At 58.6% G+C, this 26,807-nt stretch overlaps 1 protein-coding gene across 8 annotated transcripts in view; it reads left to right on the top strand.

Annotated features, from left to right (window-relative positions):
* The window catches only part of ARNT2 (aryl hydrocarbon receptor nuclear translocator 2), a 189,682-nt gene extending 163,496 nt beyond the window's left edge, over positions 1–26,186 (top strand). For 6 of the 8 annotated variants that reach the window (XM_051834295.2, XM_051834289.2, XM_051834292.2 and 3 more), the window contains exons 13-19: positions 4,159–4,231; positions 4,832–4,955; positions 9,052–9,151; positions 12,245–12,383; positions 12,886–13,051; positions 20,635–20,771; positions 22,389–26,186. In XM_051834295.2, coding sequence (XP_051690255.2) covers positions 4,159–4,231; positions 4,832–4,955; positions 9,052–9,151; positions 12,245–12,383; positions 12,886–13,051; positions 20,635–20,771; positions 22,389–22,487 — 838 coding nt within the window. In that variant the 3' untranslated portion in view covers positions 22,488–26,186. Of the gene's footprint in view, positions 1–4,158; positions 4,232–4,831; positions 4,956–9,051; positions 9,152–12,244; positions 12,384–12,885; positions 13,052–20,634; positions 20,802–22,388 lie in introns of all 8 variants that reach the window. The other 2 variants (XM_051834290.2, XM_051834291.2) reach the window with 2 other exon arrangements.
* Positions 26,187–26,807: the final 621 nt, after the last annotated feature.

Below are 26,807 nucleotides of genomic sequence, written 5' to 3'. Positions count from 1 at the left end.
CGTTTGGCAGAACGCCCCCGCCCCTCCCGCCTTCCACCGGGGGAGCCGGAGCCTTCTGCAGGGAACGCGCTGTGGCAGGACACAGGGCCTGGAGAGCTTGCTGTGGACGGTAGAGGGCAGCGGCGACCGTGCCTGCCACCAGGCCAGCTTGCTTCGGAACGGAGCGAGGCTGAGCTTGGCCAGCAGCAGGCGGCCTTGCCGTGGAGATTCTGTGTTCTTGGGAGAGAGCTCTGCCGAGTTCAGCTGCACGCAGTGCGGGGCATCCAAAGGAAACTTCCTGCGGGACTGAGTGTTTAATGTTTAGCACTTGTGAGAAGCTGCGGAAAGGAGGCCCTGGGTCTCACCCCGGATTTTTTTTTCTGTCCCGTTGAAGTCTGGGAAAACATAAGCCGGTTTAACACATTGCTCACTTGTAACTTTTTTTTCATTTGTATTTATTTATTTGAGAAGAGACAGAGAGAGACGGAGCACTTGCATCCCATCCACTGGTTCACTCCCCAAATGCCTGCACGAGCTGGGGCTGGGAGCTGGGATCCAGGAACACAAGCCCAGGTCTCCCGCGCGGGTGGCAGGAACCCAGCTCCTTGCGCCACCCCCACTGCCTCCCAGGGCCCCCACTAGCAGGAAGCTGGAGTTAGGAGCAGAGCTGGTATCAAGCCCCGTACCCCGTGTCTTCACCACTAGGCCAACGCCCAGCCCTGGTCCCTTGTTCCGCAGCATGCGAGGTCCCTGGACTTGGGGGTCAGCTCTTCGTTCCCAAGCGAGCTGTGCCCTGGTTCCGAGCTCGCGTCACTCCCAGGTTTTCACGTCTGCACAGCGTCGCCGCTATGCTGTCTCCATTTAGGGGAGTGAGCCACGGTTACCACCAGGACCTGCGGAGCCCTTTCCTGGGACGGCTTGTGGTGCCGGGGTGTGTGTGTGTGTGTGTGTGTGTGTGTGTGTTCTTAGTACCCCACCCCACCCCCCACAGTCACGCTGAGTCTCCACACCACTCACATACAGAGTGCTGGTTGGTGCAGAAGTAGTAGGAAGTTTGCATTCCTGGAGCCAGTACAGAGCTGGAACACCCGAATGGTGGTCTGGGGCCCTGCCTCCCATTCTGTACCCAGAGCCCCACAGGCCCTGTGGAGCCCGGCTGCCACGCTCCATGCTGTCCTGCAGGGTCAGCCGGACAGGCCCGGGACAGGGAGTGACCCTGGAAAACGCACTGCTCCCTGCCCCGTCATGTCCAGCTGGGCCCCTTCCCAGGCGTCGGGAGCCCTTTGTGGAGGGCTTGCAGGTGGCGTGGTGGGAGCTGAGAGCCGTCTCTGGGCTGCAGAGCTCACCAGGCCCTTGTGCCCCCCCAACCTGGGTACCCCCAGGGGTGCGTCCCACGCGGCCTCCCTGGTGGATGCTTGCTCCCTTCCTGGGGCTGAGTGAAAACCTCTGTCCGAGGAGTCTCCGTGCACATCCTGGGCACCGGCTGGCAGGGAGCTGGCCTCTCAGGCCTTGGCCCTGGTCTTCGGCCGTCAGCCCGGGCTGATGGAGGCTACAGCGGGCCGCGGCGAGGGCCGCCTGCCTCCGTGCGCCCCTGAGCACCGCGCTGGCTGCCTGTCTGGCATGTGTGCTTGCACTGAGGTTTATTTTCACTCTGCTGCTGTGGAAGGCCCGGGGGAGCTTCCTGAGGCCCCTTTTTGGGATGGGGCGGCCCGCGGGTCAGCGCTGCTCCTTCCACAAGGGCCAGCTGTGGAAGCAGAAGCCCAGAGGGTGTGGGACGGGGATGCGGGCTTCCCAATCACACAGCCAGGGGGGCCAGGACCCGGGGGATCCGCGAGCCGTGCATGACACCTTCCTTTCTCTACTTCCGAGTACAAGGAGCCTTCTGTGGGCTGGAGGAACGGGGAGCCAGCCCCGGCCTCATGCCTTGACCCGTATCCCTCCATCTTGCAGGAGGGAATTCCTCCCTGCACGCCGCCCTGCGCCAAGGCCGGGGCTCTGCGAGGGAGAGTGTGGTTTGCACGGATCCCTGCTACGGTGCGGTGCCCACTGCAGCAATCCCATGAAATCCCAATGGCTCCCACCTCGTGGCTCAAGACGGTGTCCTGCTGAGCCCAGGGCTCTGGAGCGGGAGACGGGGCGTAGTAGTCGTGGCTGCCACCGTGGCAGCCCAGGGCAAAGGAAGGCGTAGCCAGACAGCCGTGGTGGGAATCTTGTGTGTCGCCCCGGGCACGTCCCGGAAACTTCCTGAGCCTCCGTCCCTCCATCTGTGACCTGGGGAACACTGCACAGGTGTGAAAATGCTGGCACAGGGCTGGCTGTCGGGCCTGCATTCGGATATTAGAGGCCCCACGGCTCACTAGGCTAATCCTCCGCCTGCGGCACCGGTACTCCAGGTTCTAGTCCTGGTTGGGATGCTGGATTCTGTCCCGGTTGCCCCTCTTCCAGGCCAGCTCTCTGCTGTGGCCCGGGAGTGCAGTGGAGGATGGCCCAAGTATTTGGGCCCTGCACCCGCATGGGAGACTAGGAGACGCACCTGGCTCCTGGCTTCGGACTGGCACAGCGCGAAGGCCATAGCAGCCATTTGGGGAGTGAACCAAGTCTCTCTCTCTCTCACTGTCTAACTCTGCCTGTCAAAAAAAAATGAGGGTGACAGAGCCCCCCAAGACGTAAATGAAAATAAAGCAAAGCAGAACTGTAAAGGAGGGACAAGAAAATGCAAGCAGTGATGGTCTCGCTGTGGTCATGACGCAGATTATTTATTTAAATTTAAATATTTATTTAAATATCAATTTCTTTTGAAAATTATTCTTGGGGGTTGGCGTTACAGCACAGTAGGATAAGCCACTGTCTGTGACACCAGTTTCAGTCCGGCTGCTCTGCTTCTGATCCAGCTTCCTGCTGTTGTGCCTGGGAAGGTAGTGGAAGATGGCCCACAGGCTTGGGCCCCTGCCACCCACGTGGGAGACCTGGATGAAGCTCTTGGCTCCTGGTTTTAGCCTGGCCCAGCCCAGGCCATTGCAGCCATTTGGGGGAGTGAACCAGCAGATGGAAGACCTTTCTCCTTCTCTCTGTCACACTACCTTCCAAAAAAGTAAATCTTGAAAAAAAAGTTAAAAAGTTATTTTTAAATTGTTTATTAATTTACTTGAGAGAGAGACAGAGTGAGAGAGACAGAGTGCTGACTCACTCCCCAGATGCCCAGAATGGCCAGAGCTGGGCCAAGAACTCAGTCTAGGCCTCCCACATGGGTGGCAGGAACCCAAGTACTTGACCGCTACCTGCCACCTCCCGGGGTGTGCATCAGCAGGGAGTTGGAATCGGGAGCAGAGGCAGGACTGGAACCCAAGTCTCCAATATGGAATGTGGGCATTTCGCCTGGCTTCTTAGCCATTAGGCCAAACACCTGCCCTTGGAAATCACTTTCAGTGCCGGTCCACCAATCATGGGCTTCGACTGCTGGGGTGAGGGGAAGCCGTGTGCTCTGCTGTTGTCCTTATCATTAGCAGGGAACCAGACTGGAAGTTGGAGCAGCCAGGACTTGAACTGGCACCCGTAAGCGATGCTGGCATCACAGGTGGTAGTTTAACTCGCTGTGCCCCTAATAAGCCGTTTTCTCTCCCAAATGGAGCAGGCTGGTGGAGGCAACCCCACAAAGCACATTGATGTCAGAAGCATTAGGTCAGACCCCGGCTCTCTCCATCAGCCACAACCTGCCAGCCTTCTTGTCTCTCAGTTTGTCTATTTCAACATGTGGGTAAATGGACCATGGTGATAGCTTGGTGTGCGCGCTGAGTGAGACCAGGTGGACACCTGCCAGTGGACAGGTAAGCAGGCGATAGCTGCAGCCAGCTGCTTGCTCAGCAGTAAACCCACCTGCTTTGCTGGAGTTTGCTTTTAACATCTGTTGTGTAGTGCGGTATCTTTTTCCCTGCACAAAATGAAGTCATACATCAGAATTTATTTCCTGAACAGTTCAGCGTGGCAGCCTAATCTATGAGACACAGAACTCAAGAGTCTTGATTCGGGGTGTTAAAATTAAATAAAACAACTAAAAATGGAAAACAGTGCAGAGCTCCTTGGGGCATGGCACCTGTGCCTGCAGAGTGGGACTGTGCCGGGCTCCACCCTGTGCCGCCCCTTCTGCTCCTCATGCCTCTCTGTCGACTTCTTGTTCCCCAGGCAGCTGCAGCAGCAGCAGGCAGAGTTGGAAGTGCACCAGAGAGACGGGCTGTCGTCCTACGACTTGTCGCAGGTGAGTTGCTAGGAGATTTCTTTCCCAGTTGGAACTGTCTCCATCCCAGGAGACGAGAGACTCAATCCAGCCCTTGGCGGGAGCCCTCTCAGCCCCAAGGGTGCCATCCTCCAGTCAGGAGAGCCGTCACCACCAGTGCTGGGGACTTCAAGGTCACGGGGAGACTCTGGAACTCAGCGTCAGAAGCCAGCGAGAGCCAGTCCTCTGGCCTCCTGATCTTCTCCTGCCTTTGTGCTGTGTCCACCTGCTCCATGCGCCTCGTCCTGTAGCTGTGCCCGGCCCGTCTCTCCCCTCCCTCTCCCATCTCCTCCTTTGCTGTCTTTCCTTGCTGACTGCTTGGGTTGCTGTTGGGCCCCTTTCTCAAACTTTACGTTGCCCAGATTTAGAATGAGCTGTGTGCTTTTCACTGGTCTCTCTCCAAGGTGTGACGCCAGGGTCCCTGTGGTCACCTGTAGTTCTCTGCTCCCCCTGCCAGCCCTTCAAGCCGGAAGTGCTGGTGACTGCAGAGGGAGGGGCTCTGGGGACAGAGAAACCAGGGGCTCATGGATCCTGCCCAGCGTCTCACCCGTGTGGTGCTGCTGTGTTCTCACGCACCGCCAGGTCCCGGTCCCCAACCTCCCCGCTGGAGTTCACGAGGCCGGGAAGTCGGTGGACAAGGCTGATGCCATCTTCTCCCAGGAGCGAGACCCCCGGTTTGCCGAGATGTTTGCAGGAATCAGTGCGTGTAAGTTTCAAGCGTCACTGCTGGCGGGAGGATGCCGCGGTTCCGGGCGCTCTGACCGGGGCCACTGCTGCAGGGTATAAGAAGGTCCGGATTTGCGCTCTCCACATGCCCTGTCTGCTACTATCAGGTGCCTGGGACAAGCCCCCTGGGACCCCGGCACCACCTTGTTGGAAAGGAAGGGGGTGGAATTCTTGGGCTCTCGTCATCCATTGCACAGTTGAGTTTTATTAAGCCCTTTAGAGACATGTCCCAGTTTAAAAAAAAATTACAACTTAATTGAGTGCATATAAGGAAACACATTTTAGAATAAAAACATAAAGAGAGAAAATAAACATGAAAATGATCCACTGTCCTTCTACCTGAAATTCATCCACTTTAGCTTTGAAAATTGTATCCCTTGTATTGTTCTACACATCTGCATTCTTTCTGTGTAGGCTGTTGAGCTCATTTTTTCCTGATGGCTCACTTTTTAAAAAATTTATTTATTTATTTGAGAGGCAGAGTTATAGAGAGAGGGAGAGACAAAGAGAGAGGTCTTCCACCCACTGATTGACTCTCCTAATGGCCACAACGGCTGGAGCTGGGTTGATTTGAAGCCAGGAGCTTCTTCTGGGTCTCCCACATGGGTGCAGGGGTGGCCCAAGCACTTGGGTCATCTTCCACTGCTTTCCCAAGTGCATTAGCAGGGAGCTGGATGAGAAGAAGAGCAGCCAGGTACCGGCACCACAGGTGCACAGATCCGCGCTACCCACTTACACTTTCTGAAAATCCCACTCACCCAAGATGGCACCTGTTTGGTAAGTGAATCAGAATATAGGACACAGGAACGGGAGCAACAGATCGGAAAAGTAGTGATGATAAAAAGCGAAATTACTGCCGCCTCTGGAATGAACGCCTGCCTTGTCAGAAGATGCAGAAGATGAACGATGAAAACCAGAGTCCCAGATTTCAAATGAATTCAGCAAGGATCCAGAGGGGTGTCGGACTGGGGGCAGTAAAATGATAAGAAAAAAATAACTTCTCATCAGTGTGTACTATCTGGTCTCTGACATTCATAGCGACATTTAGCTTCAGGTGTGTGCAACCATAGTTAGGAAGGAGAGAGAGGAAGAAGGGAGGGAGGGAGGCAGAGAATGAGAGGAGAACCTGAGGAAGTGGTTAGCCAATCACAGAATTCTCAAAAGAAAAGCACAGTGAATAGCAAGCCAGACTGCGTGTGGAGAAGGATGAACTGGTCGGATATCCAAGGACTCCTGGTTGATAATTCGCTGTCTAAATACAGCACAGCCAGGCAAGGTGCAGCAGACAGACCCTGGAGAGAGAGGCAGAAATGAGTGGCAAACTCGGCCAGAGCTGGCCGTCGTTGTGAACGGGGGAGGAACCAGGGGATCATCCAGCAGGCTTAGCCCACAGGGCAGAAGGTTCAGCCTGAAACAAAGTTGCGAACATCAGGAACCATTGGCACAGTGAAAGCTCAAAGGATCAGGGCCCAAGAAGCTGCCCAGCAAGCCCCACGGGCGGGGCAGTCTCACTGTGCCTTTCTTCACCGGTGGCGGATCAAGTCGGTCAAAATCATCAAGACGAAGATTTGTAAAACCAAGGCTCTTCAAGTATACCAGGGGAGCGTCCAAACCTCCCGGAGAACCTGTGTTGTGAAAAAGCTACGAAGGGATTTCAGAATTTCAGGGCACTAAAATTAGCTTTTAATCCCATTTCTCACGGGTTGTTTAAGCTCCCTTGTGCGGACTGAATGTTGTACCTTACATATGTGCTGGAGCGATTAAACATGCACTGTGTTTGCTATTTACCCAAACCACAGGGGAAAAAAAAAACCTTAAACACAGAAAGGGGAAAAATGGCTTGCATTAAGTTTATAGGCAAGGAATGTTCCCTGGGGGCGGGCCTTTGGCACAACAGCTAAGACGCAGCTTGGAATAGCCACACTCCCCAGCTCTGCTGCGGATCCCAGATTCCTGTGCACCTGCACCCTGGGAGGCGGCAGGTGATGGCCTGCAGCCCACTTTGGGAGACTTGGATTTTGTTCCTGGCAGCCCAGCCCCAGCTGTTGTGGGCGCCTGGAGAGTGAACCAGCAGATGAGATCTCTCTCTCTCTCTCTCTCTCTCTCTCTCTCTCTCTCTCCTTTCCTCCTCCCTCTCTTCTTCCTTTTCAAATAACCAAATTAATACAAAAATTTTAAAACCTGAATAATAGTTAAAAAGGAGGAGCACCCAGTCTGCCTAACTCCCCCTCAGTTTGCTCCTTATTCCCAGGATTTGGGCCCTGAGGTTGGGTTACAAACGCATGCCCAGAGCTGAGCTCCCGTATCCTTCCTGGAGTTCCGCTGCCCCAGCCACAGTGAATGCAAATGGACGCAGAACCCATCCTGTGGCTTGTTTTGCATTGAAACGTCACAGAGGCTGTTCACGTGCCTGGGAGACTGAGCTTTTGGTCCCTGTAGCCCCAAGCCCACGAGGCTGAGCGTCCGGCGTGGCACCACTGTTCTCGAGTGCTGAGGGGACACGCCCCCTGCCCAGCAAGCCTGACACCTGGAGCAACATGGGTCCACTGAGCACAAAGCGGCTGCCGTGTAACTAAGATTTATCCCATATCCCAATACATTCTTGCAGGTGGGGGAAGTCAGGCAGTACGCGAGGGCGTTTCTGAAAGTGTGGGAAAGATGGAATTAAAAGATAAGTTTGTTTTACTGCCCCCAAATTTTGAAATCCATGCATAGTTTTCTCATCACACACATTTCCATGAACTTTTTAAAAAGATTTATGTGAAAGGCAGAGTCACAGAGCGAGAGACAGAGAGGGAGACTCTTCCACCTGCCCGTTCACTTCCCCAAATGGCTGCAATGGCCAGAGCTGGGCCAGGCTGAAACCAAGAGCCTGGAGCTCAGTCTAAGTCTCCCGTGTGGGTGCAGGGGCCCAGGCACCTGGGTAATCCTTCACTGCCTTCCCGGGCGCATTAGCAGGGAGCTGGGCGGGAAGTGGAGCAGCCGGGACTGGAACAGGTACTCGGATGTGGGCTGTACCACCGTGTCTGCCCCTCTGTGAAGACCCCTCAAAGGAATGCGATGTGTAGGTTCTGAGGCTGTGCGAGGGCACTGCAGAAGCCCTGGACACTCAGTGACCAGACGGGAAACGCTGGACCTGCCGGTGATCTTGCACCCATCCACGTCACAGCTAGTTCCTGCTTTCTCTTGGGCAGGCAGCCGGCTGGGACTAGTCCCGTCGCTCTGCGCTCCCTCGGCGGGTGAGGTCCTGGGCTGGGGCTGCTGCAGGCCACCGCGCAGTGCAGGAAAGCGGCGATGATGCCCCAGCCCAGCCTGGGCCTCGATGGTTTCAGCCGCACAAGGGGTTCATACTAATAAGGAAACCCATGTTGGAAAGACAAGGAACACAGGTCCTACGCCGGCCCTGGTGGCTGGCTGAGGCTCACAGCAGCTCTGGCTGGGTGGGTGAGGGCAGAGGGTTCACGGGGCTGTGGGAACAGTGCTGGGCTTGGGTTCAAGCCCTGGGTCCTCCCTGCTGGGTTCCAGACCTTGGACAAAGGAGAGAAAATATAGGTGCTGTCAGCTGTGTCACCAGGCCCTGTCCCCAGCACTTTAAGCAGGATAATTCATTGGATTCTCCACTGTGTCTTCATGAGGAGGACCCTGGCCTCACCTCCCTGCAGTGGGGGAAATTGAGGCAGGGGGTGGGTCAACAACATGTCCAAGTTTGCCTCTTTGCATGTTGGGCAGAGCCGGGGTCTGCGGGTCCTCCCCTCCCTCCCCTGTACCTCCAGCCTTTAGACAAGAACGTGTTAAGCCCGCCCTCGGGGTCAGATGCATTGCATGGACCCCCTCTGCTGAGAACTTGCTTGGCCCTAACGCTCCCAGCTCTCAGAACGCGGGCCCCGCCTGCAGGCGGCTGTAGCCTAGCTTAGGAGGCCAGAGCAGCAGCCCAGCGCTCTGCCAGGTCCCTGAGGGACGCGACGCAGAGGCTGCCCAGGCCTGTGCCTCCTGCTCCCCAGACCCACGCCGCACCTGTTCCGGGGCGCTGGCCGGGCAGGGGACCTCACGTGTGACTCCTGCTCTGCTTGTCCTAGCGGAGAAGAAGATGATGAGCTCAGCCTCGGCAGCAGGAGCCCAGCAGATCTACTCCCAGGGAAGCCCGTTCACCCCGGGACACTCGGGGAAGGCCTTCAGGTACGTGTGGGAGAGTGCAGAGGGGCCGGCGTCGGGGGGACGGTGCCCTGGTCTCAGAGTTGGGCAAGGGTGGGTCAGCACACGCGTCCTGGCCCCCAGGCCCTGCACCTCTGCGTTGCCATAGATACTAGGTGTCAGTCACTCCTCCCTGGGTGAGAAAGGCCCCAGCCGCTGTGTTCTGAAGCTGTGCCTGCGAGGAAGGAAGTGGTCTGGCCTCTAGCTGGGGACGGCTGACAGGGCGGCAGGAAGCGAATGGGATCCTGGTTCTCAGACACCACAGCCGCATCCCTGGGAGAGTGGACGACTCGAGCCATCATCGTGTCTGGGCGCCAGGGACACAGGCAGAGCGCCAGCTTCCCCAAGGCGCTCAGACCCCACGCCCAGACTCTGGGGACCTGGCCCAGGGCCCAAGCTGAACTTCCAGGTGTGGGCAGAGGCCAGGGCTGGGCAGCTGAGGCTGGCCGTCCCCGCACCCCCCAGGGAGGGCCCAGCCGAGAGAGACTGCCCTGGCCCTGGCGGAGTGAGGCTCTCACTCCCACACGGGTCCTTGGCCAGACCTGATGGTGGCTCGGGCCCGTCCCGTGGCCACACCTTGTGCCCTGCAGCTGCCTGCAGGCCCTGGTGAGCCCTGGTCAGTCACAGTGACTCTCTGGGGTCTGGATGATGGGATGGCAGCCCCAGAGCCTTCACGAGTGTGGGTCACATCACTGTTGAAGCAAGGTCAAGGCAAGGCCCCCCGACTCCACCTGGGGCTGCTGTGTGGTTCAGGTGCTCTGAACACATCGGCCAGGGGCCGTCTGTGCTGAGCCCTCGCTAGTCCTAGGAACGCTTTGCTGCTTGTGCCCCTGCTGGGGGGAAGACAGCAGGCAAGGAGAGGCCAAGGGGCAGGGGACAGGGGACCGCTCAAGGCTGTGTGACCAGAGAAGGCTCAGCCTGCCTGCTGTGGCCAGGCTCTGCCTCCTGACCAGGGCATGGGCACGTGGGGGTGAGGAACCTGCAGGCAGAGCTGAGGAGGCTGAGACGGCGGCACCTCAGGTGCCCGGATATGGGGTTGGAAAACATCACTGAAACGGGGTGTGGAGGAAGTCGGGGTGCAGGGCAGGAGGGAGGCTGCAGGGGTGCTCAGCATAGATGGCCCGCGCGTCCAAGCTCCAGGGATCGAGCCAGGCTGAGGCTCTTGGGGAAAGCAGCATGGGGCGGGGGAGGGGGTGTTAGGAGCAATGTCAGAGAAGGTGAGGGAGGCCTGGGGGCGCTGGCCGTGTGGGGAAGGGGCCCAGTGTCCCTATCATATGAATGAGTGAGTGTATGAATGAGTGGATGAATGGATGAGTGGATGAATGGATGAGTGGATGAATGAATGAGTGGATGAATGAATGAGTGGATGGATGAATGAGTGGATGAATGAATGAGTGGATGGATGAGTGAGTGGATAGATGAGTGGATGAATGAATGAGTGGATGGATGAATGAGTGGATGGATGAGTGAGTGGATGGATAAGTGAGTGGATAGATGAGTGGATGAATGAGTGAATGGATGAGTGGATGAATGAGTGAGTGGATGGATAAGTGAGTGGATAGATGAGTGGATGAATGAGTGAATGGATGAGTGGATGAATGAGTGAGTGGATGGATGAATGAGTGGATGGATGAGTGAGTGGATGGATGAGTGAGTGGATAGATGAGTGGATGGATGAATGAGTGGATGGATGAATGAGTGGACAGATGAGTGAGTGGATGGATGAATGAGTGGATGAATGAGTGGACGGATGAGTGAGTGGATGCCTCTGAGGGCTCGAGCCTGGGGATGGAGCAGAATTCTCTGTAACTCTGAGGAGCCAGGGCTGCTTCAGGATGGAGAGGGGGTGGACTGGGCCCCTGGCAGAACAGCATTGCTGGTGCCCCCAAGTGTGCCCCTCCCCAGACTCCTTCCTCTGTGGTCCCGCCAGCCTCGGCCCCTCGTGTCTGAGCCCGAGACCCCCGGGGTGGGGGTGGGGGGCTGGCCTTTGAGCCAGAGCACGCCTTTGCTGGGCCGGCCGTGTGAGTGACACGGGTCAGTCTCAGTCCTGGGCCGGGGACCCAGCCCCAAGGGGGTGTCAGTGTCAGGGAGGCCTCTGCAGGAGAAGTGGTGATCAGGAAACGTGCGCTGACCCTGTCCCTGCGTCAGGAAGGGGGTGGGGAGGGAGCCCTTTCCTCCGGAAACCACGGATTTGAAGAGGCGGGAATGGTGGGGTCCTCCCCCGAAGCCAAGGACCTCGTCTTTACGGCGGCCAATGTAGGAGCCCCTGTGACGTCCTTGGCTTCCCCGTCTTTCAGGGGGCGCCGAGTGCGTGGAGGGGCACTGGAGGGTCGTTAGGGCTCTCTGCTGCCTCCAGCCTGCTTTCCTCTCACAACCTGGCAGACCAACACCTCCACCAGAAGTCCTCCAGGATGGCCCGCTCGGCACCACTCCTTCGTTCTGCCCGTGTGCTGAGCGGGAGGGAGGGGCTGGGAGGAAACTACAAGCCAGCCCCCCACCCCCATTTCCATCTGTCAGAAGCTCATGGTGTACTCAGGAGACCCCAAAAGCCATCCTGCAGGAAGTGCCTGCGCCCCACAGGGCGGGGACTGAGACAGGCGTCAGAGAAGCAGCCTGCTGGGCCATGCAGATGACAGCGCACGCTCTGCTGGACACAGCAGGCGCCTAATAAAGACTCCTGGAGTTAAATTAAGCTGAAGGCAGAGGAGTTAAACAAACAGGAGCAGGAGGAAGTTAACGGTGCCGGCTGTGCTTGGTGGGTCAGCCCTGAGTGTCAGCCTGCAGCCTGGCCCCCAAATCCTGAGGCCTTAGCGGGGCCCCCAAAGGGACAAATTAGCCAGCGTCCAGAGGAGCAGGTGAACGCCGAGAACGACTTTTCCTTCCAGGGAGCTTTGCCATTTGCAGGAACCAAACCACCTGCTGAGAGCCAGGGTTTGTCGGGGTTGGGCTGGGGGCTGAGCGGAGGCAAGCGCTGTGTGCCCGCGGGGGGCCAGAGGCGGAGTCGGGAGGGCAGGGACGGCCCTTGGTGGCCCGGCCAGGCTGGGGGCAGCTGGGGATCCCTCCTTTTCCTCCCTGCAGCTCATCGGTGGTGCATGTGCCTGGGGTGAACGACATTCAGTCCTCGTCGTCCACGGGCCAGAACATGTCCCAGATCTCCCGGCAGCTGAACCAGAGTCAGGTGGCCTGGACGGGGAGTCGGCCGCCCTTTCCCGGACAGGTATGGGCATCTAGGGGGCACAGGACCCCGGGAACGTGCTTGTTAGGGTTGCCAACTCTTAGCATGGGCCAGCCGCCCTGGGAACAGCTGGCCCCACGGGAGCACCAGCCGCCCCAGGGCCACTGTGACAGCTGCATCCCCGGTGGTGGCGACTCAGCAGCCTTTTCTCCGGAGGAGGGGGGCAGGTGCAGATGCCCCCCTCCCCCCAGCACAGCTCTGGTGCCGCTGTTGTTCCTGCCCCGGGAGGCCATAGGGACCCTCAGCTGCATGGTGTGCCGGCTGCCTTGGGGTGGGTGTTGGAGGGGCTGAGTGTCAATGCCAAGGCCTCCACGGCCCCTCCACCCACGTGGGGCTGATCTGAGGTCAAGACAGCCACGGAGAGTCTCTGTCCTCCAGGGCAGGCCGAGCCGCTGCCTGCTGCACCTGTCGCGGAGGTGACCGGGCGTCGGGGCGGGGGTCTGTGGGTGACGCGTGCTCTCTCTCTGCTTCGTCCTGATGGTAGCAAATCCCATCCCAGTCCAGCAAGACTCAGTCATCACCCTTTGGGATCGGAACGAGCCACACCTACCCGGCAGACCCCTCCTCCTACAGCCCCCTGTCCAGCCCAGCTACCTCCTCGCCAAGTGGGAACGCCTACTCCAGCCTGGCCAACAGGACTCCAGGGTTCGGTAGGTGGAGCGTGATGGAAAGAACCGAGCGAGTCAGCAGAACCAAGTGTTCTGGACACCAGCGTTCGGGGGGCTGAGCCTCAGGCTCCCAGAGTCCCAGGACGGGGTCTCCACTCTGGCAGCAAGGAGGCCTGGGATGTCCCTGAGACACTGGGTGCTTAAGTCTTAGCCTGGAGAAGTGGCCTTGGCACCCCCGAGGCCTGGAGACTGTGTACCCGTGCCCCCGTAGAGTCGCCGTGCTGTGGCCCTGGGCAAGACCTCAGGTCTAACCAAAGCACCATCCTGGGGTTCGTCGTCTTATTTCCCAAACCGTGAGGATACATAGTGACAGGATCGGAGACTTAGGTGAATGACAGCATTGTACAGGTCTCTCCAAAAGGGGTCTGTGTCACCGAAGAACATCTTCCTGGTCCTGGTCAGCACAACCTCAGGCCATAAAGGGCCCAGTGACCGCCCCTCCGGGCAACTTCTCAGGAGCCTTGGCCGTAACCCCACTCTCAGCGTCCACTGTGACTGCCCCCAGCACCTCTGCCGGGGCTGGGGTCCCTTTCACCTGGGGAGGGGCTCCTGAAAGGCACGAGCCGGTGCCCCTTCCCTCACAGCACAGTCACGGGGGTCAGCACTGACTCTGATGGCCGTGCACAGGGGCATGCAAACAGCGGGCCAGGGGCCGTCGCCTTTGCCCCTCTCCCACTCACAAGATGATTGTAACCACAACCATGGTGATGCAGGCTAACCCTGGGCGAAGGAGCGCTGTGTGCTAGGCATTCACACATTTGAGTTCATTTAATGCATGCAGTGGCCCTCGGAGAGAGATGCCATTGCCCGGGTTCCTTCCCGTCTGCCCTCGTTGGCACCTTCTAATCGCTCCTGGGGGAGCCCGGGGCTGCGCAGGATTGGGACGTCCCAGCAGATGCCCCCGGGTTTATCTTCCTGAGACAGGGGCTGAGCCCTTCCGATGAGGGCGTGGAAGAAACTGTCACCTAGGGAAATTCAGGCTGGAACACCCCGCTTGGCCCTAGCGTCAGTCTCTCATGTGTGTGCATTGACAGCAGCAGTTTGCATGGAGCTGATGAGGCTTGGGCATGTGTGGGAGCCAGACTCTGCAGGAGCCGGCAGGGGAGGGAGCAGAGGGCGCCCCAGCTGGCCCCCAGGGCATGCGGAGCTCAGAGCAGAGCGGAAGGGGCGGGTGCTGGGGCCACCAGAGGAAGCAGGTGACCAGTGACTGGGAGGAGGGGCCTCAGGGTGGCTCACTCACAGCCCAGGTGACTGCTCCTGAGGAATGTGGGGAGGGACGCAGGGAAGGGGACAGGTGAGAGCAGGGGTGAGAGCAGTGCAGGTGATAGCAGGTGAGAGTTCCTGACTCCTGGCCCAGCCTTGGCTGTTGTGGCCATTTGGCGAGTGAACCAGTGGACGGAAAAATCTTTCTCTCACCTTCCCACTGTCGGTCACTCTGCCTTCCAAATACATAAATATTAAAATAATATGGCTTTCTGCGTGTCACCGGGCAGCAGGCACCTGCTGGTCGGCACTTCGGTGTTTCTTGGTGAAAAGGTGCAGTTACTGGCAGAGAAGTGGCTCAGAGGTGCTGTCCCGGGCTATGCGTGGCCTCGACACGTATGGCCTGGACGCCATTGTTTTCTTAGCAGGGACAGTGGCTTGGCTGTCATGGGTCATGTCCCTGGCTTTGGGTTCACCGTACGCTTTTCAGTTTAGATCGAGATAGCAATGAGTTCACTTGTGTCGCCCACCACGTGGGGTCCCTGCAGCTCCAGTTTGGTCACAGCAGCTCAGACCAGCGACCCTGAGGGGGAGCATCCCTGACCACACTCAGGAAACACATCGGGAACTCAGTGCCTCGCCTTCCGAGACCCACATCCTGCCCAGCCTGCCCCACCCAGCCCGGGTCTGCTTCCGACAGCGGAATCGAAAGGATTTGTCATTCCCAAGATGTCGGAAGCATGTAGAGGGTGTGTTAGAGATGGGGGAGCGGAGTGGGGGTGACCTGGGATGTGTGCACGCCCGCGCACGCTCTTCTGCTCTGGCTCCTGCCCCCCCCCCCACTCAGCCCTGTGGGTTTGGGGGAAGAGTAGAGCTCCCCCCATCCCTACCTGTTAGTGCTGAGACGGTGAGCTCTGGGGAGGGGCGTCAGCTGGGTGGTTGAAGGCAGGGTAGGACCCCCCCTCTGCACCCCCTCCCACCACCATATTAAGTGCCTGGCTTCCAGTTCCGGCCCCAGTCCTGGCCCCCGGGCCCAGGACGCCTCACTGCAGACATCAGGAGAGTGAACCAGAGGATGGGACATGCCCTCCCACTCTGCCAATTAAAACACAAAGACTTTTTTTTTTTTTTTTTTTTTTAAGTTGAGAGCTTAGCAGTCCCAGGGAGTTTGTGGTCCTTGTGGTGACGTTCAGTTGCTTTGTGCCCTAGGGCATTTGAAAGATATGTTGCCCCTTTGGTGGCTTGGTGCAAGCACATGGACACTCGAGGCTGGCTTATTCTCTGTTATAGGGAGCTGTCTGTTCACCATAGGGTCCCGGCAGGGTCTTAGTATTCCTCTCGTTAAGCTGATGAGAACGTGTCCAGCCGTCGCCAGGTGTGCCCTGGAGTGGGTGCGAATGGGGACAAAATCACCCCTGGCTGAGAACCGCCAAGCCCAGCCCAACCGTGCAGGTCCTGGGTGGGCCATCCGACGAGTCCCAGCTCCCAGAGCTGTATGCACATCAGCTGAGTCACACCGGGGAGAGTGTGAGTGAGCGAGAGTGAAGTCATAGCACTGAGCTTCAGGTTAGAAAAAAAAAAAAAAAAAAAAAAAAAACAACACGGTGTCATCCCCACCTTGACAGCCTCACAGCCTCCAATACTCCTGAGGTTGTGACCTGGGCTCCAAAAGCTGGCACGGGCGGGTGCAGCCAACAGCACAGTCCCTCTGGACCGCAGGTGGTCTGCACAGCCAGCTGGGCCTGGGCCAGCCCAAGCATTGCTCAGGAAGCCAACAGATCTAGAGAAACAGCGTGGACGGAGCCCAACTCGTGCTTAGTAGCTCTGTAGAGGGGTGGGTGCTTCCGAAAGTTCCTGGAGAAAGGAATTAAAAAGTTCATTTCAGTGCAGACAACTTTTGAGATCCGTGAATGCAAGGGGTGTTGAGAAAGTTCGTGGAAAATGCACATCATGAAAAAAATGCACCAAGATGATCTTATCTTTCAATTCCATTTTCTATGAACTTTTTGAATTGCGCTCATCCGTGGCTTTGGGAACACAGGATGTAGGGGGGACCACTGGAGTGTTTTCCAGAAAGAGGCTGGTAGAGGCCCACGTTGGGGGCAGGCTCCGTGCAGCCGCTACTGGCCGTCTGTGTACCTCCCGGCACAGGGCAGCCGGGCTAAGAACCCACAAGGCTGTGTCATCAGGAGAGGTTCTGCTGAAGTTCTTAGTGTCTGGCCAGAGAGGCCATTGCTACAATCAATAATCAATTGATTGATTCGCTTTCGGCAGCAGAGGCTGAAAGGGGGGCTGTCCCCTTAACCCCACCATCGGTCCCGTGGCCAGTGACGTCATCCGTGAGGTCCGCACTTGGGTCTGGGGCAGGTCCATTGCCACATCTCCCTGTGGCTGACCACACTTCCCTGGCAGGCGCTGTCCGCACGGCTGATTGCCCGAGTGCTCGCCGGTGTCCCCCCATGGGCTGAGCCGGTCTCGATGGCCACTGCTCTGCAGCCACCCCTGCCCAGTGTCAGGTGCATGGAAGGCGTTCACTTTGAACACTGTGCTTCTCAGATGCGCTCCCATGGCCTCCACTGCCAGCAAGACCCGGGTCTGGCGTGCATACATGTAAAGAGGTGGGCTAACTTCTTAACATCGTGGCTGGGAAGTGTGGATAATGGACCCATTTCTTAGGCATGCAAAGTATCTTTTTTTTGAAAGGTTTTATTTATTTTCTTGAAAGTCAGAATTACACAGAGAAGGAGAGGCAGAGAGAGAAAGAGAGAGAGAGAGAGAGAGAGAGAGGTCTTCCATCCGTTGGTTCACTCCCCAACTGGCCACAATGGCTGAAGCCAGGAGCCTGGAGACTCTCCAGGTCCCCCATGTAGGTGCAGGGGCCCAAGGACTTCTTCTGTTTCCCAGGCCGCAGCAGAGAGCTGGATCATAAGTGGAGCAGCCGGGACTAGAACCAGTGCTCATATGGGATGCCGGCACTGCAGGCGGTGGCTTTACCCACTATGCCACAGTGCGGGCCCCACAAAGTACCTTATATACATTACTTCCATTCATTTTCTCTTCACTCTGACTAAATTCTTTCCATCCTTCCTGAACTGTTTTATGCCATTTCAAAAGCAATCCAAATTGATTTTGTTTTCCCATTGCAAACACTTCACATGTTTTTAACATTTGATTTATTTGAGAGAGAGAGGGAGAGAGAGAGGAGTAGCCATCCACAAATTTCTTGCACATGCATGGATTTCAAAACTTCTTGCCCAAAAACAAACCTGTCTTTTATTTGCCTATCCCTTGAGCCTTTTGAAGCACCCGTGTACGTGCAGTGGCAGCCAGGGGCCCGGGTCACAATGGCAACGCAGGAAGTAGTCTCTGGAAGAGTAAATGAATGCGTCTGTTGGTGGGAGCAGAAGAGGCTGCTCCCATCGGCGTGTTCAGGAGACAGGGCGGACTCGGCCAGGGGGTTCCTGAGAAGGAGTTGGGAAAGAGGCGGTGATACCAGAGCCACACGCCGTGCTAGAAGTCAGCGAAACAGTATCAAAAAGGGAGCGGCAGGGCAGGCATTTAACCTAGCGCTTAGCACTGCGCTTGAGACATCAGCATCCCAAGCTGGAGGGCCTGGGTTCAAGTCCCAGCTCTGCCCTCTCGATTCCAGCATCCTGCTAATGAGCACCTGCAAGGCAGCACCTGGGAGACCTGGGTAGAGCTTCTGGCTCCTGGCTTCACACAGTCCTGGCTGTTTTGGGCATTTGGGGAGTGAACCAGCAGATGGGAGTGCGCTCTCTCTCTCTCTCTCTCTTTCTTTCTCTCTCTCTGTACCTCCTTTCTCTCCCTCTCTGCCCACCTCCTTTCTCGGTCTCCCCACCTCCTTCCCCCCTCTCTCTCTCTTTCCCACCTTCCTCCCTCTCAAATGAATTAAATAAACAATTTTTTAAAAAGAGAGTGGTTGAGAATGTCGCATGCCCAGGAGAAACTGAGAAGCGGAGAACTCTGAACACCTGCCGGAGCGGGCATGGCCATGCAGCTGCGGCTGTGGAGTGGCTGCAGGGGCCAGGGGAGGGGAGGAAAGAGAAAGATGCTGGCCTGAGGACAGAGGGGGTCCAGAGCTCTGATTCCTGAGGGGCAGCAGTCAGGGCGGTCCTCACGGATACACTGGAACCTTCCCACCACCTGCCCTGCCCTCCCGACGGTGGACGGGGGCCGTGCTGTCCTTTCCCTGCTGAGCCTGTCGGCCAGCTGTTCAGCCTCTGCGTGCCCTGGAACAGGCCAGGCACCTGCCAAGTGGTCATCCCCACCCGCCTCCTGCCAGGACTTGTGAGCCAGTCTGTCCTCTCTTAGCCCACCCTAGAGTTTAGATTCCCACATCAGGTCAGTGGGTACGATTCTTTGCAGAGCGGACTCCTTTGCGGTCCTGGCAGTCTGGTGTGCTAGCATTTCAGATTGCTAAGTATGCACGTTCTCAAAGATCTGTTTATTTTAAAAGTAGAGCCACAGAGAGAAAGGGAGATCTTCCACCCACTGGTTCACTCCCCAAATGGCTGTGGCAGCCGAAGCTGGGCTAGGCCAAAGCCAGGAGCCAGGAGCTCCATCCAGGTCTCCCACGCGGTGACAGTGGTCCACGCCCTTGGGCCATCTGCTGCTGCTTTCCCAGGGCCATTAGCAGGGAGCTGGATTGGAAGTGGAGCAGCCAGGACTTGAACTGCAGCTCTGATGTGTGATGCTGGCATTGCAGCAATGGCTTAACCCATCGTGCCACAGCACCGGCCTTTAGATGCATATTTTTTACAGCCGTGTCCCAGGTGCACAGTAGATTTAAGCCCCTTATGAGCTGAAGTACCCTGCCTTGCTTTTATAGAGCTCTTGGCCAACTGTTGATATGGTGAAGGGTTTGAAAAGCACCGATGATGCTTCGGGGAGCTTATGGGTTGTACTAAAGCCCTTTCTGTCTCAGGCAGAGTGTGTGTGTGTGTGTGTGTGTGTGTGTGTGAGAGAGAGAGAGAGAGAGGAGAGAGAGAGCCAGTCCAGTGATACATGGAGACACAGAGGGATTCCCGTCCTTGAACCCTTTCCGGCCTTACCCCAGATGAGCCCAGCGTCTGGGGGCAGGGTGTGGGTGGCGGAGGGTGGCCAGCCTGGTTGTTGAAAAGAGTGTGATGGGGCCTGTCCTATTCCCAGGGCTCAACAGACAGCCCATTGTCTCCAAAATGCTGCCACATGCCGGACGAGAACAGGAGTGCCCAGGTCTTTCATGTGCCTTGAGAACCCGCTGTGGTTGAATCCCAATAATGTTTCAGGCAAAATTCTCCCCCACCTTCCTCTTTTCTGTCTCTCCACCTGAGGCTTCTCGCGACCTGTTGGTGGAAGCCAGCAGCCCTCCTTCCTGCACCCACCGTGCTCAGAGGCGGCTTCTCCCCGGTCTGAGCAGAGCCCAGATCCCGCCCCTGCAGGCAGGAAAGGGCTGTGCCGTTCCTGGGCCCATAGTTGGGCCTTGTGAGAGGTCAGGTGCAGCTTTGGCCACAAAGACCGCCCGGGTAAGGCTGGTGGTTCCCAGGGGACGCTGAGCCCAGGCTGTCCCCTATCAGAACCAGAGCCGTGAAAGGGTGACCTCTGGGCCAGAGTATCTGGAATGACAGAGCGGTGTCTGCCTTCTCTTGCCAATGCCATGTCACCAGCAAGGGACCTCAGCACACTCTGGGTCCCACAGACCTCCCCCTGCTCCCCACGCCCTATCCCAGCCTCCACGAGCAGTCGCAAAGGGCACAGGAAGCTCCAAGGCTTGGCCACCTGGCCACCTGGCAGGTGCATCCAGGGAGAGCCACCCTCTCTGGCCAAGTCCCAGCATCCTTTGAGAGAGGGCTCCCATGTCTCTCCCACCTACTCAGCTTGTCACAGGCGGCCCCCGACTCATGAGTCTCCCCACGGTGATGCGAAAGTGATACCCGTTCTGTAGAAACCATTGTGCCGGTTTGGCATGTTGGACTAGCTCTCCAGAAAAAAGTCATTCATTCTGAGCTCAGAACTCCAGAATGTGCAAGGGATACGCGGCGCTCCACTGCCAGACACGCTTGGCGTTGGGGGCTTTTGCTCGCCTCCAGCCAACGCGAGAGTCTGGGCTCGCCGAAGGTCAGTGCGGCTAAGCTAGGCTGTTCGGTGGGTCACAAGCTGAGATGGGTGGAGGGGGCCATGTCACCACATCCTAAGCCGAGGAGCGTCTTGTGTCTGTCAGTCAGAGTGACAACAAGCACCCAGCCAGCCCCAGCGGGCAGGTGCCTTTCAGAAAAACAGGCCCCTTGAGCTACAGGAGTGCCTGGGTCTCAGAAACCGCGTGTGGCTTTTAAGGGACGTGTCGTGTCCGTCGGCTCTTTCAGCTGAAAGTGGACAAGGCAGCGGGCAGTTCCAGGGGCGGCCCTCGGAGGTCTGGTCACAGTGGCAGAGCCAGCACCACGGCCAGCAGAGCGGTGAGCAGCACTCCCACCAGCAGCCCGGTCAGACTGAAGTGTTCCAGGTAAATCGAGCGAGCACCGCCTTCCCGTAGGTACCGGCGCCTTCTCTCTGCTTCCGTTCCCCCTCGGTCTCAGCCGCACCACCGCCTGCCCAGTAGCCATCATGAGTTCTGGCCCGGCCTGGGGCTAGACAGGGGCCCCGGGGTAGGCGATCCCCTCCTGCCCAGCCCGAAGCTGCAGGTGCAGCTTTGCCAAAGGGGATGCCACGGCGGGAGACTTGTCCTAGCTCCGAACTCCAGGGCTGCCCAGGACTCAAGGCAGAAGTGAGGGCCCTCGGTTGCCTTTCCCTGCCTGACCTCCTCCTCGCCCTGCTGCACCTGGAACAGGGCAGGCAGACCCATCAGGCCCTCACCCCAGGGCCAGCCTGGCTGTGACTGAGCACGTCTCTCTGGTTGGGTGCAGGGTGTCGGCCCCTGGTTGCGGGTACCTGGGCTCCTTGCACCTCTCCAATGTTGGAGCCAGGCCTGGCTCACCCCGCAGGCCCAGGGCAGCCTTGGCCTGCCTGTGCAGCTGGGATGGACATCACTGTAGCCACCAGAGCAAGCAGGGCTCTCTGCCCCCTTGGGGCGTCCTCGGCTTCACAGTCAACTGCAGGCATTCCCATCAGTGGCGTTTCAAGCCCCTGGCCGCTCGCTCTGCCAAGTGCTCGGCCCCTCCCATCAGCCCCTTGCACTACACCCCCCCCCCCGCCCTGTTGGGCCCCAGAACCCAGCTCTGTAAATCAAGGGTGGGGGCAGGAGCCACGTTGGGGGAGGATCCTGGGACCCCTACCATCACAGTGCCCCACCTGCCTCCCACGCTTCTCTCCCACCAGAGCAGGCAGACCAGGGGTAGGACCCAGCCGTCATCAGGGTGCCGGAGCGGGCACAGCTTCCTTCCGCAGACAAGTGCCGTGCCCCGGGGCTGACGCCGCCCCGCCCCCGACTCTGGTTGCCCCTTCTTCCTCCTCCCGTGAGAACCCAGCTCCGCCCCTCCTGGGGCCTCACGGACGCCCCATGAGGCTGACTTCCCTCATGCAGGTCTCCGCGGTCACAATGCCGGAAAGAACTCTTGGTCGGTTATGAGACACTGGCTTGTTTACCGCAGGACTTAGCAGAGCTTCTGCTGTGCCCGTGGGGGCTTGTGGGTTTCTAGGAGGCAGGCCAGGGGCGCCTTGTCTCCCAAACTGGCTTGCCTGCCGAGTTCTTTCCTTGCGGAGTTTCACACGGGTTGAGGATTCCGCAGACACACGTGGGAAATTAGCCACAAGCAACTGAGAAAGCTGCATCCTCCCATTTTCTGTTGGGTAGACTGAGGCCCAGAGACCTGAAAACTGACGTCCAGCCGTGCGTGCAGGGATCTGGCCCTGCTCCCACTGAGGCTCCTCCCCCAGCCCCACTGTGCACCTGGCTGGAGTCCCGCCCCCCCCCACCTCCACCCCCAGGCAGCTCGCGTCCACTGAGACCCTGACTCAGCATTAGTGGTGTCCTGACATTTGCTTGCCTGTGCATGACAGCGAGATGCCAGCAGAATCCCCCCCGCACTCCCCGTTAGAGAGGTGGTGGCAGGGTGAGCGGCAGGCTGGGCTCCTGGATGAAGCCATTGACTCCCCTCCGGTTCTCCTTTCTTCTCCTCTGCAGGACATGCTGCCCATGCCGGGGGACCCCACCCAGGGCACCGGCAACTATAACATCGAAGACTTTGCCGACCTCGGCATGTTCCCGCCCTTCTCCGAGTAGCCAGGCTGCCGCTGTGCAGTGCCACCCACGAGGTGATGCCGGGGCCCCCTCGCCGGGCCTGCCCTGCCGCAGGACCCCCACCGGGAGCCACCCTGACCCCCACGTCCCCCCAGGCATGGCATCACTCAGCTCTAGTCCACAGCCCCGGCTGCCCAGCCCCTGACCCTGGTGCACGGCCGGGATTGGGCCTATTTATCGTCTTGTGCCTGTGTGTGTGCCCCGGAGCTGTGCCTGTTGGGTCCTTGCTGTGCTGTGAGAGGCGATTTACACCCTAACCAGAGCAGCTGATGCCCAGAGGGGCCTGCCAGCAGCGCAGGCCTGCTGGACTGGGCAGGGGGAGGGGTGGATGACGAGGTGAGCAGGGTGCCCAGCCTGTGTTCCCCGCGCTGGAGCCCAGGGGTGCAGGGGACACACGGGCGGGTGCCCCTCGGCTCAGCTCACCTGTCTGTGCGTCCCGTGTGCAGGGGGACACGAGTACGTAGTGCATTGTGACATGAACCGTCCATCCTAATGGCTGTGTTGTGCCCCGTGTGTGTGGTGTGTGAGCCCAGCGCCCGCAGTGAGCGTCACAGCCCAGCCGTGCAGCCTCACCTGAAGGGAGGAGGCGCCGACCGGCCTCTGTCCTGAGCTGCCGCTTTAGTGGCCTCCAGGAGTCACGCGCCAGGACCTGCTCCCTGGAATGCGTCAGTCCTGTAGCCCGCGCCCCACCCTGGTGGATGCAGGACCCAGCTCCTCCCACAGGAGCCGGCCCCTCCCTCCTCCAGCAGGCAGCCCTGGGGGCCCTCAGCCCCTCTGCCTCGGGTCCCAGCAGCTCTGTTGCTGCTGTCACATCCCTGTCTCCAGCTCTGCCCCACAGGTGGGCACAGACGCTCGTGGGAAGGTGCACCCCGAGCTCCCCCAAGGGCAGACGTGGGGTGGCCCAGGACAGTGGGCGTCCTCACAGCCTGTGCCGCCTTCCGCTCAGTGCTCCTGCAGGTGGTCTGGGGTCACGCTGGGCATGGGGGGTGGACGGTGTGAGAAGGCCTGGGCCTGGGCCTTCTGCCTTCAGCCCCCTTGGTGGGACAGCCGGGGCTTGGAAAGGGACACAGTGCAGGTCTCTGGGGGAAGGAAGGCTTGGGGCCCAGTCCAGGACCCTGACTCCAACAGGAGCCAAGGTCCCAGCTCACCGTGCTTCGCTCTAATTTGGGGGTGATGAATTGAGAATCTGTACCCCCCTACACCTTCCCGGCCTCCCCTCCCATGCCCTTCACACAAATGAGGGCTCCCTTGGCCTCTCCTTTCTCTCCTGTGAGCCTCACCTCCGCTGTCTCATCCCCACCCTGAAGCAGCGCCCTCGCCCCGACTCCCAGGTGGCACAGAGAAGTCCTGCTGGGGCCCGGGCAGGTGGGACAGCCCCCCGTCCGGGAAAGCCCCCATGCCCACCACCCATCATCCAGACTGGCCCTCAGAGACAAGACCCTGGAGGGCCAGGGGCAGCGGCGTTGGTTCTGGGCTGCCTGAGGGCCGAGGAAACCCAGCGTGTGCAGAGCAGCAGGGGGCAGCGTGTGCTGTGCCTCCTGGGAGATCCGTGTGCCCAGTGTCGCTGAGGCAGCACCCACCAAGTCCAGCACGGCTCAGGGGAATGCCTTTGGCCTGCAGCCAGGTCCTCCGTTCCACCTTAACCCCTGACTTGATGGTTCCTTCAGTACCCTTGTGTACATAGGGGTGATTGGGCCCTGGGTTTAGATGCACCTGCTGTTCGCGCCAACCTTCTCCCTGCTGGGGAAGTGGCAGGGGCTGTCCCCACTGAGCCACCCCCAGAACAGGCTTCCCTCTGTGCCCCCTGCCCTGAAGGTCACCTCTGTCTCCAGCAGCCCAGGAGCCTGTTTATTCCCCACCCCCCTTAAAAAAAACAAAGGCACAGAAATAGCTTATGGAGCACAGGAGTGTTGCCCGGGGAGATGAACGTGGACTTCCCGTGGCCTCTGGCTGCTGGGTTCAGAGGTCCGGGGGAATGGGGCGGGGCCATGCATTTGGTTTCTGCCCTCTGGTTTGGGGAGGGAACTTGGAGGACTTTCTTAGTTGCATACAGAGGTGAGCGCAGGGACTGGGGGCCTGGCCTTGCCGTCCTGGGCTCTGCCGGGCACTGAGGGGCTGCCACAGAGAGAGGAGAGGACCCCTTCCCCCAGTGACTCTGCGTCCACTGTTCTCATTTGAGCAGGATTTGGGGTGCAGCCAACTCCAGCCTTGGTCCTGGGAGGCGAGGACCCGTAGGTGGCAGCCAGGTGAGGCTCCCTCCGATGCAGCCTCTCCCTGGGGCCCCGAGTGGGAACTCGCTGTCCGGCTCGCAGCCTGTGCTGTCCGGGTCCTGCTCCACGTTTTGACTGTGATTTATAGAAACCATCACAAGACCAACAAGCCAGGGAGAGGGAGGGCAGGACCCCAGGATTAGGAGAACCTCGCAGCCCAGGGAATCAGAATTTAAAGGTCCAGGGGATGCAATTATCCTTGTGTGCAGAAAACCCCCCGTACCTGTCCTGCTCAGCCCAGGAGGCCAGAAAGCCATGGACCCACCTGTTGCCTGGTCCCTCACCTGTGCCCTGCCAGCTGTCTCCCGCCGGAGACAGAGGCCATGCTGACTTAGGCAAGCGGCACACGTGAGCCGATGTGGCCCTGAGACTCACCCCACTCACACCTCCTAGGCGTTCCCCTGGCCTCACTCAGGTTATCTGGAAAAGGCATGCAGTGGCTGCCTGAGCCATTGGCCAGGACACACGCCCTGCCCACAACTGGGTCAGTGACTGGGACAAGGGCCATGCTGCCTGTCCATTCTTCCCCCCTGGTTCTGGTTTCAGGGAGTGATGAAGCCGTCACAGAGCCAGCCGCTTCCCCTGCTTCCTATCATAGCCAGATCAAGCCTTGTGTCCTTTCATGAGCAGTGGGCGTGACGCCCCGTGAGGTCAGGGCACTTACAGGGAGGAGGCTCAGTCCCCCGTGTCGGCGGGAGCAGGTGGCATTCTCCTCCCTCCCCCACGGCTCCGTGACCACCTGATGAGCTGTGCTGCCACGGGCGCACCTGCTCCGGGACACCCATGCCTTGTCTCATAAGTGAGGGCAAGCCACAAACCTCGCCGTAGCCAGGAAGAAGTCAGATGAGAAACGCTCTGTATTGCCAAGAAAGAAAGGTTTGGGCATGGGGTCGCTGTGTCCTGACCTGCCTGGGTCCCCTTCTCTTCCATCCCCCACCAAGCCCGTGTAGTGCGGGGCCAGGAGCCGCCTGATTGTCCATCTCTCCCTGACTGCCTGCAGTCTGGGGTCAACTTGAAGACAGTGTCACATGCAGCGCTTCTGGGGACTTGTCGCTCTCATCAGGCACCTGCGGAAAGCCCGTGAGGCACTGGCCGGAAAAGGAGCAAGAGGGAGGTTCCACAGACCGTGCGTGAGCCGGGCAGTGCGCTTCCTCTAACCATCTCTGTTCCCTTTAACAAAGACACCAGATCTGCAAGCAGGCTTCTGTGGACAGTGTTAAGCACTTAATCATTTCTGTGTTAACCTTTCTTCCTATGGGTGTGACCTGTGCTGTGCATAAATCATCATTTGTATTTCTTGAATGTTCTCTAAGACTAACAGTTATTAAGTCGGTTGTGTATATGTGTAACTAATGTAACTGCCTTTTCAAATTTCATTACAATAAAAATGACCTAGCGCTGCAACAGTGAATGGCCCTGGCCAACTTTGTCATCCGATTCAGCGTGCAGCGTTGCCCTGGGCGCTTGCTGTGACTTGTCCCACACTGTTTCCTCGGGGCTGCGCGTTCCCCTGACCAGCGAGGGTGCAAAGGACACGTGTGCTAATGGACAGCCTGTGAGGGCTGCGGCTGCCTTCCATAGAAGAGAAACGGGAGGAACCAGTATTGCAGTTCGGTGAGTCCAGCCGCTGTGACACCGGCATCCCATATCGGGATTCGAGCCCCTCTCTCTGGGAGGCAGCAGGGGGTGGCTCAGGTGCCTGGGTCCCAGCCACGCATGTGGGAGACCCGGATGGAGCTCCCAGCTGGCTCCTGGCTCTGGCCAGTTCTGGCTGTCACAGGCATTTCAGGGAGTGAACCAGCAAAGGAAGGTTTCGTCAGCTTCTGCCTGTCTCTCTCTGCCTTTCAAACAAAAACGAAAATAAAAAACTTTTTTAAAAGGAAAGGAAATGAGAAATTTCTGGCCAGGTGAGCCAGGCTCTCCAGCACGGCTCCTCTTGCTGGTCCACCCTGCTCCACAGGGTGCGGGAGCACTGCTGGGTGGCAGGTGGGGAGACTGGGCCCGAGACACGTAATTAGCAGCAGGTGGCAGA

The sequence above is a fragment of the Oryctolagus cuniculus genome, chromosome 12 (assembly GCF_964237555.1).
Source record: "Oryctolagus cuniculus chromosome 12, mOryCun1.1, whole genome shotgun sequence".
NCBI classification, from domain to species: Eukaryota; Metazoa; Chordata; class Mammalia; order Lagomorpha; family Leporidae; genus Oryctolagus; species Oryctolagus cuniculus.
Note: the sequence above shows the minus strand (reverse complement) of the source record. Positions and strands in the feature narration are given on the sequence as shown.